Below are 16234 nucleotides of genomic sequence, written 5' to 3' on the forward strand. Positions count from 1 at the left end.
ACCCAGAAACAGGAGCTGCCTTTCCCCTCAGCAGCTCCACCTTCAGAGGTTTGATCTGAAGGTGGAGCTGACGGAGCTGACGGAGTTAAAGGTTTGATCTGAAGGTGGAGCTGATGGAGTTAAAGGTTTGATCTGAAGGTGGAGCTGACGGAGCTGACGGAGTTAAAGGTTTGATCTGAAGGTGGAGCTGACGGAGCTGACGGAGTTAAAGGTTTGATCTGAAGGTGGAGCTGACGGAGTTAAAGGTTTGATCTGAAGGTGGAGCTGACGGAGCTGATGGAGTTAAAGGTTGGTCCTGATCATAAAGCCTGTGAGACTCACCGTGTACCTCCTGTAGTCCGGCCGGCGTCCTCCCGCTGCGTTCCTGTACTGCGAGTACATGTCCGTAAATAAAACTCAGGTTAATAAAGCGATGAACTCTCCGGCTCCTCGGCTTCTTCAGCCTCTGATGAAGCCTCTGCTCTCAGTAACCGGAATAAAGGCGACTGAGAGGCTGAGGGAGGAGGAGGGCGCTGAAGCGTGAACTCAGACTTCAGAGGGAAGATCCACCGATCTGACAGCGACTTACACAACGCCAGCAGAGAGACGGAGGGACGCCGCGCCCAGCCCAACGCCGCCAATTAGCTCAAATTAGGGAAGCTGGGTAAACTGGGATGGTGGCTGGACGTCAGCCGGAGCAGCGACAGCAGTTAAATGTGTGCATTTAAGTCCAACCCCACCTATTTGGGTGGTGATAGAAGGAGCTGCAGACCCCAGGTCCTGTGGAGAGGTGGTGTCACCTAGGGATGGGAACTGATAAGATTTTTACGATTCCAATTCCATTTTCGATTCTGCTTAACGATTCGGTTCTTTGTCGGTTCCCTTATGGATTCTCATTTGGAGAAAAAGGACAACAAACCGGTCGATTAGCATCAACTTTGTTTAGTTTAGAAGTAACACGAGTCATGACCTCACAAACCCAACAACGGTGAGGTCCACATTGGTCTATCCTGGCCTGGGTAATTTAACTCTTCCTGCTCTGGTGAAAGGAGAAGCTGGAGGTAGAGGTGAACTGGGGGTAGTACCACCAGCCTCTGGCTCTGAGCCAGTCAGGCTCTGTCTCTCATGATTTCATCTGAATGTAATGCCTGAGAAGGCATTCATTTAACCTTAACCGTTACTAACAGCAGCTTTTATAATCAGGCAAATGGTGCTAACATGATAGGCAGTGTTTGTTAGTTAGTTACCTGCAGTGTTAGCCGAGGACATGCTAACGTTGCTAACGTTGCTGCTGGGTTCAGATTCACCAACGTTAGTCCGGAGCGGATCGAAAACGCGACATTCATTCATAGTTATTGCATGTTGGTAGTATTTCCTCCCTTTGGTGAAATATTCACTTTGCAAGTTGCCCTGTTGTCGTCTTTTTTAGGGATGTGTAACCAAACTTTCGAGCGTTTGTACCGCTTGGGCGCCATGTTTACTGTTGGCTGCTGGCTGCGCTGGACTCGCCACGCAACGCTGCGTGGTGACGTCATTCGCACCCACTGGAATCGATAAGGGAATCGTTTGCAAAATCGCCAAACGATTCCAAGGACTTGAAACACTGGGAACCGGTTCTCAACAAGAACCGGTTCTCGATTCCCATCCCTAATGTCACCTGCCTGAGAGCGAACCGTAACAGGTGACACCACCTCTCTGCGAAGACCAAACTGAGATCAGTCTGTTTGGTAGCAAAGAGAAGAGGGTCAGCGTTGGTAAATATCTTGAGACTCGGGTCCTTACAATCACTGAGCGAGTTGGTAACCTCGGAGTGTTGATAGACTCAGATCTGACTTTCAGCAGCCACATCAAAGCTGTCACCAAGGCAGCTTTTTACCACCTCAGAAACATCAGCAGAATTAAAGGTTTCCAGGAGAAACTCCTCCATGCATTCATCTCCAGCAGACTCCATCACTGTAACGCTCTTTTAACTGGACTTCCCACAAAGAGCATTAAACATCTGCAGCTCATCCAGAACGCTGCTGCTGGAGTTTTAACCCGGACTAAGAGATCTGAACACATCACAGCAGCTTTAAAATCTTTACTCTGGCTTCCAGTCAGTCACAGAATAGATTTTAAAAGCCTGCTGATGGTTTACATCTGTGATATCTTCAGAGAATATAAAGCCAGCAGAGCTCTGAGATCCAAGGACTCAGGTCAGCTGGTCCAGTCCAGAGTCCAGACTAAACATGGAGAAGCAGCATTTAGCTGTTATGCTGCAAACAAGTGGAACAAACTGCCAGTGGAGATTAAACTTTCACCAAATGGAGACACTTTTAAATCCAGGTTAAAAACATTTCTGTTCTCATGTGTCTATGCATGAAATCTGCACGCTATCTTTGAACTTATCTGGACTGTTGCTGGTTTTTAAATTCATTTAAATGATTTTATCTGTTTCTCTTTATATTCTTTTAATCATTTGAATTACTTTGTTTCTCTTTATATTCTTTTATGTATTTTAAATGCTTCTTCCACTCCCTGCTGCAATGCTTTTATTTTATGTGAAGCACTTTGAACTGTTTTGGACATGAAATGTGCTATATAAATAAATTTGATTTGATGAAGCCGACAAACCATTTGGACAGACTCACAGCAGCTTTATCTTATTCATACTTTTGTACTTTTATTTTCACAGATATGTTTCCTCAGTTTATAAATGAGCTGCAGAAATGCTCCTGAGCCTGTTAGATGTGGAAAAACTCTAAAACGTTCCTTTATAATATGTCCTGATATGGGCTCCATATCGCTTCACATTCATCTGATTCTTTCTCTCAGCTTCCTTTGGTCTGCTGTGGGACAGTTTCAGGATAAATACAGATCTTTGAACTGGAAACATAAACATCAGGAGTTAGAAAGATCGGGTTTCGGAGCTCGTATTCCCACGATGAACGCTGCACATTTTGACAGTGAATTAAAATGTGAAATAATAGGATGAAGCGCCATGAAAAAACGTTTATAAATATGTGTTCTTTACAAGCAAAAAGGACTGTAGCAGTCCCCCAGGTTCTCGTAAGAAAAAACGTTCAGCAGTGCCTCGACAGGTGTTTTGCGCATTTTATTCTTTGCTTCATTTCACATCAACACCGTGAAAACTAAATCAGACAAGAAAAATAAACATTAAAATACAAGAACAAAGTTTAACATACAAAATAAAATAAATAAACGTACCTCGCTGCTTTTACCAGGGAGAATACCAGATCTTTCTTTGAAACATCAGTTGACAGGCAATTGTTCCCAGCCATTCTCCATTGAGCTAATTACTACCAGCTTTTATAGGCCAGCCCTTCCTGGCTACGGCATCCCATGAGGTACAAAACAAAAAAAGCTGTTTACAAATGACATACATTTATACAAAACCAGACAACATTATAAATAATCCACATAATTCAAAACATCATACCAAGTAACGTTTACTGCCCGTTACAAACTTTGGTGAACCCGCTGTGGCTGTGTGGGTTAGGGAACTAACTTCTTGTTTACCTCTTGTTTAAATCTCTTCCACTCTCAAAGACAGACAGGAGGTATTTCATGATGTTTGGGGTCGCTTCAGTTCACCGCCACACGGTGGAATACCGCCATGTTGGTCCTGCTGTACGGACCTGGTGTGCACGGCATGGAAACTGGACCTGACCGTGTGTGTTGGTACACTTCTACATTATTTTACACTCTTTTCCCTTGTTTTTTGTTCTTCTTTGTCTTTTTTTTACAGAGAAAATTCAATAAAGATATTGTAAAAAAAATAAATAAAAAAAAGAAGTGAGTTTTTGTTCTTGTTCTTGTTCTTGTTCTTGTTCTTGTTTTTGTTCTTGTTTTTGTTCTTGTTCTTGTTCTTGTTTTTGTTCTTGTTCTTGTTCTTGTTTTTGTTCTTGTTCTTGTTCTTGTTCTTGTTCTGCTTCCTACTCGGAGCTCAGAGACACTGAGGAGGCGGGCGACCTGAACCTGAAGCCGGGGTGCAGAGGCTCCTCGGTGAAGGTGGTGCTGAATGTGTGGAGGTGGGTCAGCCTGTGGGCGGAGACCCTGTAGAAGGTCAGCGTGCCGGCAGGACGGTCCACGAACACGGCCGCCGTGCCGGAGGAGGCGGAGGACGAGCAGACGGAGGTCCTGATGTTGTCGTGCCAAACGTAGAAGCCTTCGTCGGAGCAGTTCAGACTCCAGGACCGGTCGTTCCATCCAAACCGGCAGTCGTCGCTGACTCCCCTCCTCCTGACTCCTCTGTAGCTCACCGACACATCCAGCCATCCCCTCCACGCCACCTCCCAGTAGCAGCGGCCCGTCAGGGCGTTGCTGCACAGCAGCTGCCAGCAGTGGTCGAAGCGGTCCGGGTGGGCCGGATACAGCAAGTCCTCCTCCACTAGCGTCACCGTCCTGCCGCCGTCCGACAGCTCGATGTTCGGGTTCACCGAGTTTAGGTCCACTTCCAGCTCACAGAAATCTGAGGGAGAGAAAACATGAAGTCCAGTATTATGATGTGGATAAACACACTAAAGTTAAACATTTTCATTTAGTCAAACTCACACTTCTTCAGACCAGGTTTCATCCTCTGCTGCCCGCCGTGGTCCATCCTGCAGAAACAGAAGAAACTGACCAGCTGTCTCTGAGAAAAGCGAAAAGACGAGTCCATCTCGACTGATCCAGCTCGGGCCTACAGGGCCAGAATCAGCACGGCCAGGCTGTCGACCAGGCCTCCACCTTCGCCATCCGCCCAGTTACCCCATCACATAACCTCCCAACAGATGATGAGCTTGAATTTTCTTCGGGATCAATAAAGTATCTATCTATCTATCAATGTGAAGATGGCATCCTGTTGCTTCTTTGTTCTGAGCCTGGCCGAGTCGCAGGAACCAAGGCTCAACCACAAGGGGGCGCCCCGGTTTCCCTTCTCCAGGATAGAGGACTGTACCATTCTGAGCTCAGAGCAGTTGACCTGCTGCTGAATTTTTAAAAAATGTTTAAGAGGCAAGAATTTAAATTGGTTGTAGTTATATTATATTGTGAATAGAAAACCTGTTACAAACAAAGTCAGAAAGAATGATAGTAAAAACAATCAGACTAAAGGTCTGTCGGTACCTGAGAGTATCCAGTCTGCAGAGTGGATCCTCCAGCCCGGCTGACAGGAGTTTCTCTCCCAAGGCTCCTGGATGGTTGTAACTCAGATCCAGCTCTTTCAGATGGGAGGACTTAGAGCTAACAGCTGAGGCCAGAGAAGTAAATCCTTCATCTGTTATCAGACACCCTGACAGACTAAAGTGAAGGGAAAAGGACAAAAATTTTTTTTTAAATTTTTAAATTTATTATTTTAAATTTATTTATTTATTTGTTTTTTTGTTATTTTTATTTTATTATCATTATTATTTTTTTATTATTATTATTATTATTATTATTATTTTATTTTTTACAAAAGATTAGGTAAAGATTTTTTCTTTTCTTGCATTATTTTCATTCAAAGATTCAGTGAAACAAAGACCGAATCGCCCACCAGAGAGCTTCCAGGTTGCAGTTTGGACTCTTCAGTCCAGCAGACAGCTGCTGCACTCCTGAATCCTGCAGGTCGTTGTTGCTCAGGTCCAGTTCTGTCAGGCTGCAGGACTCTGAGCTGAGAGCTGAGGACAGAGCTGCACAGCTTCTCTCTGAGAGGTTACAGCAGCTCAGCCTGAGGACAAACTTACAATGAATACAATGCAGCGCGCTCCAGTGTGGAATTAATACACCTTAAAACCTTTGCAAGATACGAGCATCCCTGTGGGGGATGTTTTTCTGGGTAAGGACCAGATGTGGAAGTCTACACAAAGGAAAGGGACAGAAATCTCCTAATTTACAACCTTCGGCCTATGGAAGCTTTAGCAGGATTCAGCAACAGACCTTTGCCATAAACTTGAGGGATGCATTGACAACTTCAACTGAACAAACAAAGAACCCTTTTTGGAGAAATGGGAGACTGACCCATTCCCTACCTTATCTGGACCAATAAATCAAAGTTTTTACCCTCATTCCCCCAGATAAGATAACCAGATGCCTAAATAAAACTGGAAATGACTTTACTTACATTCACTTTCAGCCGAATCTTAAAACTGTTAAATGTGTTTGATATCTTTGTACGAGTTCTTTCAGGTTCTCAGCGAAGTCACGAGACGCATTTAAAGACGATTTCCATGATTGGGACTGAAAGCGTGGCGAAGAAATGATCCTGTTGGAAAGTGACTAACCCGCCTATGGAACCACACTGCCCCCTAGTGGTCTGTAGGGTTGAATAGTTAAATCCACACGGAGTCAGTAAACTGGACAGTTATATGCAGTAATGCAACTGTTAACGATGTCCCTTCTGTACCTGTTTGTACTCCGTGATTAACACAGGAAAATAACATTGTTTGGTTCGCTATTCATATCAATCTATCTATCTATCTATCTATCTATCTATCTATCTATCTCTCTATATATATATATAGATATGTGTGTGTGTTACGGCCAGGGGCCTTGTATGTTTATTTTTCCCGTATAAGAGTAGGTTCCTGCCTGCTGTCTCCACTGAGGGAACTGGATGCAGCCCTACTCCTGGCACTTCCTGGTTGAGGCCTACTACTGCTCTGATTGGTTCTTCACCTTGATGACTCCATCAATCACTGAAGAGGCCTCCCTATTTAAACCTCGCCTTCCTACCAAAAGGCTGGCCTCTTTGCTGGGTGTTTGTCTGATCATTTGGATAGCTTTATTAGCTTTATTAGCTTTATTAGCTTTATTAGCTTGTGCTGGACTGTGACTGGGTTTTTGTATGTTCTTCAATTCAATTCAATTCATTTTTATTTATATAGCGCCAAATACAACAAATGAAGGCTACTAGAACCTGTTTGTAGCTCAGTTGATTTTGAAGAGTCCTGTGTTTTGGTTTTATGTTATTTTGACTAAAATGCTTCGAAGCCTCTTGGTTTGTTGGATTTTGTTTTGGCTCAGTTTTGGTTTTGTTTGGAGTTTTGAATTCCCTCTTTTTAAGATGTAATTATTTGTTTTGGAGTTTTTGTTTTATTTAGGTTGTTGTTTTGAGACCCTCTCTCTTTTGACTTGTGGATTGTTGAAAAGAAAAACTAAACAATAAACACTCAACTGTTTTACCTTTAAAACATCTGGGTATTTTCATTACTATTTTTTTATTCTTTTTTTTTTATTTAATGTTACCCCCCCGGCTGAGTTGGGTCGTAACAATATGTATAATCACAGGTTATGTCGTATGCTTTCTTTACGTAATGTCTGTTAAACCAAACAAGAATTCACTAAAGTAGCGAGATATGAGACTGATTATTAATTGAAATATTAATTTAACAAACCAGAATCATAAGATTCTGTGTTTTTTCTTCTTTAAGGTGGTGCCCTACATCCGAGGTTAAATAAGGTTTATTAGACAGTGAGAACTTCTGGTGAATCCTTATATTTGATCAAGTAACGCTACATCAAATAAAATGTTCCATTTGGTCATAAACGTCTATCTATTTGCTTCTTACTTGGCTTTGTTGGAGGCTTTGACCACTGGCAGCAGCCTCAGAAGAGCCTCCTCTGAAGCAGAGTATTTCTTCAGGTCAAACACATCCAGATCTTTTCCTGATGATAGTAAGATGAAGACCAGAGCTGACCACTGAGCAGGAGACAAATTATCTGAGGAGAGACTTCCTGATCTCAGGGCCTGTTGGATCTCCTCCACCAGAGAACGATCATTCAGTTCATTCAGACAGTGGAACAGATTGATGCTTCTCTCTGCAGACAGATCCTCACCGAGCTTCTTCTTGATGTAATCTGCTGTTTCCTGATTGGTCTGTGAGCTACTTCCTGTCTGCGTCAGCAGGCCTCGTAGGAGCCTCTGATTGGTCTGCAGGGAAAGACCCAGGAGGAAGCGGAGGAACAGGTCCAGGTGTCCGTTTGGACTCTCTAAGGCCTGGTCCACAGCACTCTGGTGGAGATGTTTTAGTTCGGGCTGGTCTTCTCTGTCTGTTTTCTGCTCCTCCATCAGGTTGAGTCCAGAGTTGATGAAGGTCAGATGCACATGAAGAGCAGCCAGAAACTCCTGAACACTCAGATGGATGAAGCAGAACACCTTATCCTGGTACAGCCCACTCTCCTCTCTAAAGATCTGTGTGAACACTCCTGAGTACACTGAGGCTGCTGAGATATCGATGCCACACTCTGTCAGGTCTGATTCATAGAAGATCAGGTTTCCTTTCTGCAGCTGCTCAAAAGCCAGTTTTCCCAGAGACTCAATCATCTCCCTGCTCTCTGGACTCCAGTGTGGATCTGCCTCAGCTCCTCCATCGTACTTGACCTGCTTCACTTTGGCCTGAACCACCAGGAAGTGGATGTACATCTCAGTCAGGGTGCTGGGCAGCTCTGCTCCCTCTCTGGTTTCCAACACATCCTCCAGAACTGTAGCAGTGATCCAGCAGAAGACCGGGATGTGGCACATGATGTGGAGGCTTCGGGATGTCTGGATGTGGGAGATGATCCTGCTGGCCTGCTCCTCATCTCTGAACCTCTTCCTGAAGTACTCCTCTTTCTGTGGGTCAGTGAACCCCCTGACCTCTGTCACCATGCCAACACAGCCAGCAGGGATCTGATTGGCTGCTGCGGGTCGTGTGGTTATCCAGAGGCGAGCAGAGGGAAGCAGCTCCCCCCTGATGAGGTTTGTCAGCAGCACATCCACTGAGGTGGGCTCTGTAGCATCAGCCAGGGGCTCCTTGCTGTGGAAGTCCAGAGGAAGTCGACACTCATCCAGACCGTCAAAGATGAACACAACCTGGAACTGTTCAAAGCTGCAGATTCCTGCTGCTTTGGTCTCAGTAAAGAAGTGATGAACAAGTTCCACCAAGCTGAACTTTCTCTCTCTCAGCACATTCAGCTCTCTGAAAGTGAACGGAAACATGAGCTGGATGTCCTGGTTGGCTTTGCCTTCAGCCCAGTCCAGAGTGAACTTCTGTGTTAAGACTGTTTTCCCAATGCCAGCCACTCCCTTTGTCAGCACTGTTCTGATTGGTTCATCTCTTCCAGGTGGGCCTTTAAAGATGTCTTCTTGTCTGATGGATGTTTCTGCTCTGCCTGTTTTCCTGGATGCTGCTTCGATCTGTCTGACCTCATGTTCATCATTGACCTCTCCGCTCCCTCCCTCTGTGATGTAGAGCTCTGTGTAGATCTGATTCAGAAGGGTTGGCTTTCCTGCTTTAGGAATCCCCTCAAACACACAATGGAACTTCTTCTTCAGGTTTGACTTGTGCATTTGTTGAAATCCTGCTCCAGGAGTTCCTGAGTAAACAAACGAGACCCGTGTGAAACGTTCCACAGTTCTTTGAGACATCATTTACTAACTCTTATGTTCTGGAAACTGGCAAACAGTCATGAAAAATGTCACCGAAGTTTGGTATTCAAGCCGTTTCAGCGAAAACAATTTTATTTTTTTTTTTAAAACAGGTGTCTGCACAGCACTGGAACGAACATGACTACGAGGTTGAGACGTGACTCGGTGAAGGATAGGGGCACGGACCTATTCTCCGGGGCAAGGACCTATTCTCTAGGGCACGGACCTATTCTCCGGGGCACGGACCTATTCTCTGGGACACGGACCTATTCTCTGGGGCACGGACCTATTCTCTAGGGCACGGACCTATTCTCTGGGGCACGGACCTATTCTCTAGGGCACGGACCTATTCTCTAGGGCACGGACCTATTCTCTGGGGCACAGACCTATTCACTGGGGCACAGACCTATTCTCCGGAGCACGGACCTATTCTCCGGAGCACGGACCTATTCTCCGGAGCACGGACCTATTCTCCGGGGCACGGACCTATTCTCTAGGGCACGGACCTATTCTCTAAGGCACGGACCTATTCTCTGGGGCACGGACCTATTCTCTGGGGCACGGACCTATTCACTGGGGCACGGACCTATTCTCCGGAGCACGGACCTATTCTCCGGAGCACGGACCTATTCTCCGGAGCACGGACCTATTCTCTGGGGCACGGACCTATTCTCTGGGGCACGGACCTATTCTCTGGGGCACAGACCTATTCACTGGGGCACGGACCTATTCTCCGGAGCACGGACCTATTCTCCGGAGCACGGACCTATTCTCCGGAGCACGGACCTATTCTCTGGGGCACGGACCTATTCTCTGGGGCACGGACCTATTCTCTGGGGCACGGACCTATTCTCTGGGGCACAGACCTATTCTCTAGGGCACGGACCTATTCTCTAGGGCACAGACCTATTCTCTGGGGCACAGACCTATTCTCTAGGGCATGGACCTATTCTCTGGGGCACGGACCTATTCTCTAGGGCACGGACCTATTCTCTAGGGCACGGACCTATTCTCTGGGGCACAGACCTATTCCTATTCTCTAGGGCACGGACCTATTCTCTGGGGAACAGACCTATTCTCTGGGGACCTATTCTCTGGGGCACGGACCTATTCTCTGGGGCACGGACCTATTCTCTAGGGCACGGACCTATTCTCTGGGGCACGGACCTATTCTCTGGGGCACGGACCTATTCACTGGGGCACAGACCTATTCCTATTCTCTAGGGCACGGACCTATTCTCTGGGGCACAGACCTATTCTCTGGGGCACAGACCTATTCCTATTCTCTAGGGCACGGACCTATTCTCTGGGGCACAGACCTATTCTCTGGGGACCTATTCTCTGGGGCACGGACCTATTCTCTGGGGACCTATTCTCTGGGGCACAGACCTATTCTCTGGGGACCTATTCTCTGGGGCACGGACCTATTCTCTAGGGCACGGACCTATTCTCTGGGGCACAGACCTATTCCTATTCTCTAGGGCACGGACCTATTCTCTGGGGCACAGACCTATTCTCTGGGGACCTATTCTCTGGGGCACGGACCTATTCACTGGGGCACGGACCTATTCTCTGGGGCACGGACCTATTCTCTGGGGCACAGACCTATTCTCTGGGGACCTATTCTCTGGGGCACGGACCTATTCACTGGGGCACGGACCTATTCTCTGGGGCACAGACCTATTCCTATTCTCTAGGGCACGGACCTATTCTCTGGGGCACAGACCTATTCCTATTCTCTAGGGCACGGACCTATTCTCTGGGGCACGGAACTATTCTCTGGGGACCTATTCTCTGGGGCACGGACCTATTCTCTGGGGCACGGACCTATTCCTATTCTCTAGGGCACGGACCTATTCTCTGGGGCACGGACCTATTTTCTGGGGCACGCACCTATTCTCTGGGGCACGGACCTATTCTCTGGGGCACGGACCTATTCTCTGGGGCACGGACCTATTCTCTGGGGCAGAGACCTATTCCTATTCTCTAGGGCACGGACCTATTCTCTAGGGCACGGACCTATTCTCTGGGGCACGGACCTATTCACTGGGGCACGGACCTATTCACTGGGGCACGGACCTATTCTCTGGGGCACAGCCCTATTCCTATTCTCTAGGGCACGGACCTATTCTCTGGGGCACAGACCTATTCTCTGGGGACCTATTCTCTGGGGCACGGACCTATTCTCTGGGGCACGGACCTATTCACTGGGGCACGGACCTATTCTCTGGGGCACACACCTAATCCTATTCTCTAGGGCACGGACCTATTCTCTGGGGCACAGACCTATTCCTATTCTCTAGGGCACGGAGATATTCTCTGGGGCACGGACCTATTCTCTGGGGACCTATTCTCTGGGGCACGGACCTATTCTCTGGGGCACGGACCTATTCCTATTCTCTAGGGCACGGACCTATTCTCTGGGGCACGGACCTATTTTCTGGGGCACGCACCTATTCTCTGGGGCACGGACCTATTCTCTGGGGCACGGACCTATTCTCTGGGGCACGGACCTATTCTCTGGGGCAGAGACCTATTCCTATTCTCTAGGGCACGGACCTATTCTCTAGGGCACGGACCTATTCTCTGGGGCACGGACCTATTCACTGGGGCACGGACCTATTCACTGGGGCACGGACCTATTCTCTGGGGCACAGCCCTATTCCTATTCTCTAGGGCACGGACCTATTCTCTGGGGCACAGACCTATTCTCTGGGGACCTATTCTCTGGGGCACGGACCTATTCTCTGGGGCACGGACCTATTCACTGGGGCACGGACCTATTCTCTGGGGCACACACCTATTCCTATTCTCTAGGGCACGGACCTATTCTCTGGGGCACAGACCTATTCCTATTCTCTAGGGCACGGAGATATTCTCTGGGGCACGGACCTATTCTCTGGGGACCTATTCTCTGGGGCAAGGACCTATTCTCTGGGGCACGGACCTATTCTCTGGGGCACGGACCTTTTCTCTGGGGCACGGACCTAATCTCTGGGGCACGGACCTATTCTCTGGGGCACGGACCTATTCTCTGGGGCACGGACCTATTCTCTAGGGCACGGACCTATTCTCTGGGGTACGGACCTATTCCTATTCTCTAGGGCACGGACCTATTCTCTGGGGCACGGACCTATTCTCTGGGGTACGGACCTATTCCTATTCTCTAGGGCACGGACCTATTCTCTGGGGCACGGACCTATTCTCTGGGGTACGGACCTATTCTCTGGGGCACGGACCTATTCTCCGGGGCACGGACCTATTCTCCGGGGCACGGACCTATTCTCCGGGGCATGGACCTATTCTCAGGGGCACGGACCTATTCTCTAGGGCACGGACCTATTCTCTGGGGCACGGACCTATTCTCTGGGGCACGGACCTATTCTCTGGGGCACGGACCTATTCTCTGGGGCACGGACCTATTCTCTGGGGCACGGACCTATTCTCTAGGGCACGGACCTATTCTCTGGGGCACGGACCTATTCCTATTCTCTAGGGCACGGACCTATTCTCTGGGGCACGGACCTATTCTCTGGGGCACGGACCTATTCCTATTCTCTGGGGCACGGACCTATTCTCTGGGGCACGGACCTATTCTCTGGGGCACGGACCTATTCTCTGGGGCACGGACCTATTCTCTAGGGCACGGACCTATTCTCTAGGGCACGGACCTATTCTCTGGGGCACAGACCTATTCCTATTCTCTAGGGCACGGACCTATTCTCTGGGGAACAGACCTATTCTCTGGGGACCTATTCTCTGGGGCACGGACCTATTCTCTGGGGCACGGACCTATTCTCTAGGGCACGGACCTATTCTCTGGGGCACGGACCTATTCTCTGGGGCACGGACCTATTCACTGGGGCACGGACCTATTCTCTGGGGCACAGACCTATTCCTATTCTCTAGGGCACGGACCTATTCTCTGGGGCACAGACCTATTCTCTGGGGACCTATTCTCTGGGGCACGGACCTATTCACTGGGGCACGGACCTATTCTCTGGGGCACGGACCTATTCTCTGGGGCACGGACCTATTCTCTGGGGACCTATTCTCTGGGGCACGGACCTATTCACTGGGGCACGGACCTATTCTCTGGGGCACAGACCTATTCCTATTCTCTAGGGCACGGACCTATTCTCTGGGGCACAGACCTATTCCTATTCTCTAGGGCACGGACCTATTCTCTGGGGCACGGAACTATTCTCTGGGGACCTATTCTCTGGGGCACGGACCTATTCTCTGGGGCACGGACCTATTCCTATTCTCTAGGGCACGGACCTATTCTCTGGGGCACGGACCTATTTTCTGGGGCACGCACCTATTCTCTGGGGCACGGACCTATTCTCTGGGGCACGGACCTATTCTCTGGGGCACGGACCTATTCTCTGGGGCAGAGACCTATTCCTATTCTCTAGGGCACGGACCTATTCTCTAGGGCACGGACCTATTCTCTGGGAAACGGACCTATTCTCTGGGGCACGGACCTATTCACTGGGGCACGGACCTATTCTCTGGGGCACAGCCCTATTCCTATTCTCTAGGGCACGGACCGTTTTTCTGGGGCACAGACCTATTCTCTGGGGACCTATTCTCTGGGGCACGGACCTATTCTCTGGGGCACGGACCTATTCACTGGGGCACGGACCTATTCTCTGGGGCACACACCTATTCCTATTCTCTAGGGCACGGACCTATTCTCTGGGGCACAGACCTATTCCTATTCTCTAGGGCACGGAGATATTCTCTGGGGCACGGACCTATTCTCTGGGGACCTATTCTCTGGGGCACGGACCTATTCTCTGGGGCACGGACCTATTCTCTGGGGCACGGACCTTTTCTCTGGGGCACGGGCCTAATCTCTGGGGCACGGACCTATTCTCTGGGGCACGGACCTATTCTCTGGGGCACGGACCTATTCTCTGGGGCACGGACCTATTCTCTAGGGCACGGACCTATTCTCTGGGGTACGGACCTATTCCTATTCTCTAGGGCACGGACCTATTCTCTGGGGCACGGACCTATTCTCTGGGGTACGGACCTATTCCTATTCTCTAGGGCACGGACCTATTCTCTGGGGCACGGACCTATTCTCTGGGGCACGGACCTATTCTCTGGGGTACGGACCTATTCTCTGGGGCACGGACCTATTCTCCGGGGCACGGACCTATTCTCCGGGGCACGGACCTATTCTCCGGGGCATGGACCTATTCTCAGGGGCACGGACCTATTCTCTAGGGCACGGACCTATTCTCTGGGGCACGGACCTATTCTCTGGGGCACAGACCTATTCTCTGGGGCACAGACCTATTCTCTGGGGCACGGACCTATTCTCCGGGGCACGGACCTATTCTCAGGGGCACGGACCTATTCTCTAGGGCACGGACCTATTCTCTGGGGCACGGACCTATTCTCTGGGGCACGGACCTATTCTCTGGGGCACGGACCTATTCCTATTCTCTGGGGCACGGACCTATTCTCTGGGGCACGGACCTATTCTCTGGGGCACGGACCTATTCTCTAGGGCACGGACCTATTCTCTGGGGCACGGACCTATTCCTATTCTCTAGGGCACGGACCTATTCTCTGGGGCACGGACCTATTCTCTGGGGCACGGACCTATTCTCTGGGGCACGGACCTATTCCTATTCTCTGGGGCACGGACCTATTCTCTGGGGCACGGACCTATTCTCTGGGGCACGGACCTATTCTCTGGGGCACGGACCTATTCTCTAGGGCACGGACCTATTCTCTGGGGCACGGAACTATTCTCTCGGGCACGGACCTATTCTCTGGGGCACGGACCTATTCTCTAGGGCACGGACCTATTCTCTGGGGCACCGACCTATTCTCTGGGGCACGGACCTATTCTCTGGGGCACGGACCTATTCTCTGGGGCACGGACCATTTCTCTAGGGCACGGACCTATTCTCTGGGGTACGGACCTATTCTCTGGGGCACGGACCATTTCTCTAGGGCACGGACCTATTCTCTCGGGCACGGACCTATTCTCTGGGGCACGGACCTATTCTCTGGGGCACGGACCTATTCTCTGGGGCACGGACCTATTCTCTGGGGCACGGACCTATTCTCTGGGGTACGGACCTATTCTCTGGGGCACGGACCTATTCTCTGGGGCACGGACCTATTCTCTGGGGCACGGACCTATTATCTGGGGCACGGACCTATTCTCTGGGGCACGGACCTATTCTCTGGGGCACGGACCTATTCTCTGGGGCACGGACCTATTCTCCGGGGCACGGACCTATTCTCCGGGGCACGGACCTATTCTCCGGGGCATGGACCTATTCTCAGGGGCACGGACCTATTCTCTAGGGCACGGACCATTTCTCTAGGGCACGGACCTATTCTCTGGGGCACGGACCTATTCTCTGGGGCACGGACCTATTCTCTGGGGCACGGACCTATTCCTATTCTCTGGGGCATGGACCTATTCCTATTCTCTGGGGCATGGACCTATTCCTATTCTCTGGGGCACGGACCTATTCTCTGGGGCACGGACCTATTCTCTGGGGCACGGACCTATTCTCTGGGGCACGGACCTATTCCTATTCTCTGGGGCACGGACCTATTCTCTGGGGCACGGACCTATTCACTGGGGCACGGACCTATTTTCTGGGGCACGGACCTATTCTCTGGGGCACAGACCTATTCTCTGGGGACCTATTCTCTGGGGCACGGACCTATTCTCTGGGGCACGGACCTATTCTCCGGGGCACGGACCTATTCTCCGGGGCACGGACCTATTCTCCGGGGCATGGACCTATTCTCAGGGGCACGGACCTATTCTCTAGGGCACGGACCTATTCTCTGGGGCACGGACCTATTCTCTGGGGCACGGACCTATTCTCTGGGGCACGGACCTAT

General features: G+C 49.7%; 1 protein-coding gene across 8 annotated transcripts in view; it reads right to left on the reverse strand.

Annotated features, from left to right (window-relative positions):
- Nucleotides 1-3778: 3778 nt before the first annotated feature.
- LOC142374838 (protein NLRC3-like) overlaps nt 3779-16234 on the reverse strand; it is a 44079-nt gene continuing 31623 nt past the window's right edge. For all 8 annotated transcript variants that reach the window (XM_075458672.1, XM_075458673.1, XM_075458678.1 and 5 more), the window contains 5 exons: nt 7509-9294; nt 5495-5668; nt 5086-5259; nt 4534-4580; nt 3779-4450 (listed from right to left, as the gene is read on the reverse strand). In XM_075458672.1, coding sequence (XP_075314787.1) covers nt 3915-4450; nt 4534-4580; nt 5086-5259; nt 5495-5668; nt 7509-9294 — 2717 coding nt within the window. In that variant the 3' untranslated portion in view covers nt 3779-3914. The remainder of the gene's footprint in view (nt 4451-4533; nt 4581-5085; nt 5260-5494; nt 5669-7508; nt 9295-16234) is intronic.

Source organism: Odontesthes bonariensis, chromosome 24 (assembly GCF_027942865.1).
Source record: "Odontesthes bonariensis isolate fOdoBon6 chromosome 24, fOdoBon6.hap1, whole genome shotgun sequence".
Lineage (NCBI taxonomy): Eukaryota > Metazoa > Chordata > Actinopteri > Atheriniformes > Atherinopsidae > Odontesthes > Odontesthes bonariensis.